At 54.3% G+C, this 3,225-nt stretch overlaps 1 protein-coding gene across 3 annotated transcripts in view; it reads left to right on the top strand.

Moving 5' to 3' along the window:
* Positions 1-3,225, top strand: part of PSAP (prosaposin) — a 33,198-nt gene that overhangs the window by 28,281 nt on the left and 1,692 nt on the right. For all 3 annotated transcript variants that reach the window (XM_012663256.1, XM_012663255.1, XM_012663257.1), the window contains 5 exons: positions 551-646; positions 996-1,179; positions 1,274-1,431; positions 1,807-1,887; positions 2,185-2,292. In XM_012663256.1, the coding sequence (XP_012518710.1) occupies positions 551-646; positions 996-1,179; positions 1,274-1,431; positions 1,807-1,887; positions 2,185-2,292 (627 nt within the window). The remainder of the gene's footprint in view (positions 1-550; positions 647-995; positions 1,180-1,273; positions 1,432-1,806; positions 1,888-2,184; positions 2,293-3,225) is intronic.

The following is a 3,225-nucleotide window of genomic DNA, read 5'->3' as shown; positions in this document are numbered from 1 at the left end:
TGGACATACAGTGAATCTCTCACTCTGTTCTTGCTCCCCACTCTGAACACAGAGTGACAGAGTGATGAAATGATTGTAACTGAAACATTATATAGATACCTCTCTCCTGAAGTATGAATTCCTGGGTGTTTTTTTTTTTTTTTTATTCTTTTTTTTCACACTCTCACTCTGTTGCCCGGGCTAGAGTGAGTGCCGTGGCGTCAGCCTAGCTCACAGCAACTCCCTTAGGGATACCTATAATTCATGTACTGGCTCATTTCACATAGTCCCATATTTCTCTGAGTGATTGTTTTTTTTTTTTTATTCTTTTTTTTTGAGTATGAGTTAGGGGAAGGTGGTGGAGGATTGGGGAAACGGATGGGCCCCCGTTGTATAAAAAACAAGGACTTGAACTTGGATATTGGGAGGAAGCCACACATCATTTTGAGTAGGCAGTGGCCCCTTGGGTGATGCTAGCCCACCCTGGTCTCTGCGTCCCCTCTCCTTTAGGGGAGCAAGACCAAGGAGCGCAAGCCCCAGCATTAAAGTGCCCCTTCTACTCTTTCAACAGAAAGACCTGGTCCAGATGAAGGCTGACGTATACTGTGAGGTGTGTGAGTTCGTGGTGAAGGAGGTGGTCAAGCTGATCGACAACAACAAGACTGAGGTATGCTGTCCTTGTAGAGGGAGGCTCTCTCCTGGCCCACTGAGCCAGAATGTCCCACTGGGAGAGTCCAGTGGAAGAGGGGACTTGGCCCTTGCTATTGTGTTACACCAGCCTGGGAACATGTACAGCCACATCCCCGTCCTTTAGAAGGCAGTTCCTCCAGGCTGGGGGTGGGGAGTCCACCATAGCCCTGCTTTGCGGCTCTGGTCTTTGTAGCTTGGTTGTCTTTTGAGGGAGGAAACAGCACCCCACTGTTGACTCATTCCCTGGTCTTGTTAGTATTTTCAGAATGTCTCCCACCCTTGCCCAGCCTCCCATCTTCTCACATGGTCCTCTCCTTGTGTTTCAGGAAGAAATACTCGAAGCTTTGGATAAGGTATGCTTGAAGTTGCCCAGGTCCTGGTCGCAGGAGTGCCAGGAGGTGGTGGACTCATACGGCAGCTCCATCCTGAACATCTTGCATGAGGCCAGCCCTGAGCTGGTGTGCAGCTTGCTCCACCTCTGCTCCCGCACAGAGCGGCCCGCACTGACTGGTGAGCCCAGGGCGCGGCGGTGGTGGGGAGGACGGCGGCCCTCTTGGGTTTGGGAGGGTCCTGCCAGCGTTGAGCCCTGTGCCCTCCTTTGTAGTACAAGTGATTCCAGTGAATGACGGTGGCTTCTGTGAGGTGTGCAAGAAACTGGTTAGCTATTTGGATCACAATCTGGAGAAAAACAGCACCAAGCAAGAGATCCTGGATGCTCTCGAGAAAGGCTGCAGCTTCCTGCCTGACCCTTATGAGAAGCAGGTACATCCTGGGCTGCTTTAGGCCAGAGCGTCAGAACCTCCTGGGGGTGTGCAGAGGCTGGGGTAGCTCACTGGTTGTACCTCTGATTAAAGTTTTGAGGGAGGGAAACTAGCTATTTTTGCCTCACGAGCGTGGAGTCCAGTGACGTTTTAGTTAGACATGATTTGTTGGGTCAGGTGGAGCCACTGGGGGGAAATAACCTGAGCTCTGGCCAAGTGTGGGTGGGTGTCTGGGAAGGGAGGGCCCAGGGCCCAGTGGCCTGGGAATGTCAGGGACTCTGGGAGAAGAGTGTGTCTTGTGCCTGTCCCAGCGTTTTGTGCTCCCACCCTGCTTGGATGTACCCAGACCTGGACCTGTCCCTGCTTTACTTTGCAGTGTGATCAGTTTGTGACTGAGTATGAGCCTGTGCTGCTAGAGGTCCTGGTGGAGGTGATGGAGCCTTCCTTCGTGTGCTTGGTAAGCGTCGCCTGGCGCGTGGGTCCTCTCGGGCAGCTGTAACCTGGGAGGCGCTGCATAGACCTGGAAGGTTTCCTCTGAGACTGTCGGCCTCCGCCAGGGTTTCTGGGGGTGGAGAGTGGAGGGCTGAGGCAGGAGTCAGGCTTGGAAGCCCCACTGCTGTACTCAGCAATCCCAGTGTTCTTCTGAAAGATCTCGGAGTCTAGCTGCTTCTGGAAGCTGTTGTCTTAGTGTTGAAAGAGATCCGTTGGGCAGCTCTAATTCTCCCCTTTCTTTTGTCCTTTTCTCACCATATAGAAAATTGGAGCCTGCCCCTCAGCCCGTAAGCCCCTTTTGGGAACTGAAAAGTGTGTCTGGGGCCCAGGCTACTGGTGCCAGAACGCAGAGACAGCAGCCCAGTGCAACGTGAGTAGCTCAGTGGGTGGCTCCATGAGCCTGGCCAGCAGGCAGCTCTGAGAATCCTGCTGTAACAGGAACCTCAGCCATCAGCTCTCTACCCTGTTTCTATGCAGTGAAAACTGAGGCCCCGAATGGCAGTTAGGCTTCCTCACGGCTGCCCAGCCCAGGCCGGGCTGACTACACGATTGTGTTTAGGGAGTGGAACGTGCGCGCTGATATTCTTTAGTATTTTTTTGCTTCTGTTTTCTTGCTTCTGTCTTCAGTTCGCTTGTGACCACGTCAGATTTGCACAAGGTCACTCCAGGGATTGCACAAGGCCTGTGGGACTCACTGCCCGGACCCTTGCCCAAGTCCTCTGGTCCTGGGGCATGTTTGCCCTGGCTGCAGCCTGGGCTGCGTCTTCATTCAAGGCCAAGGCGAGCTCTTCTTGAACAGCCCTGAGAGGTGGCCCCTGCCCAGCAGCCCCAGGGTGCCGTGGCACCGCCGTGGCTGGGTAGTCACCAGTTGGGTGACGGTGCTGCTTTCCTGGGCAGGGATATTTGGTCCGGCCCGTTACTTCATGTTTCTTTGAGCAACTTTTTCTTCCTCACTGGGGTTTCTTGTGTGACCATGTCAGGGGATATTGTGTCATCACAGGCCACTGTAGGGAAGGGCAGAGGGGCCCACACCCTGGCCATGTCCAGCTCCTTCCTCAAGCCCAGGCTGCAGCCCATCTGCACCATCACCCCCACCCGGTAGTGGTAGAACTGGTTTTGCCACTGTCTTGGGTAAATGTGTCTGTGGGTCCACTTCTCAAGGCCTGAGCTGTTGGCGAGGAGGTTCCACCTTGGGATCTCTGTAGCCTACCAGCAGGATGCCGCACGCCAGGTGTGAGTAGGTGAGGGGCCTGGAGCTGGCCTGCATGGGTGCTCATCTGCGAGACACTAAAGGCCTTTGCAT

This window comes from Propithecus coquereli, unplaced genomic scaffold (assembly GCF_000956105.1).
Source record: "Propithecus coquereli isolate 6110/MARCELLA unplaced genomic scaffold, Pcoq_1.0 Scaffold80, whole genome shotgun sequence".
Lineage (NCBI taxonomy): Eukaryota > Metazoa > Chordata > Mammalia > Primates > Indriidae > Propithecus > Propithecus coquereli.
This window is presented reverse-complemented; position numbering and strand designations above follow the sequence as displayed.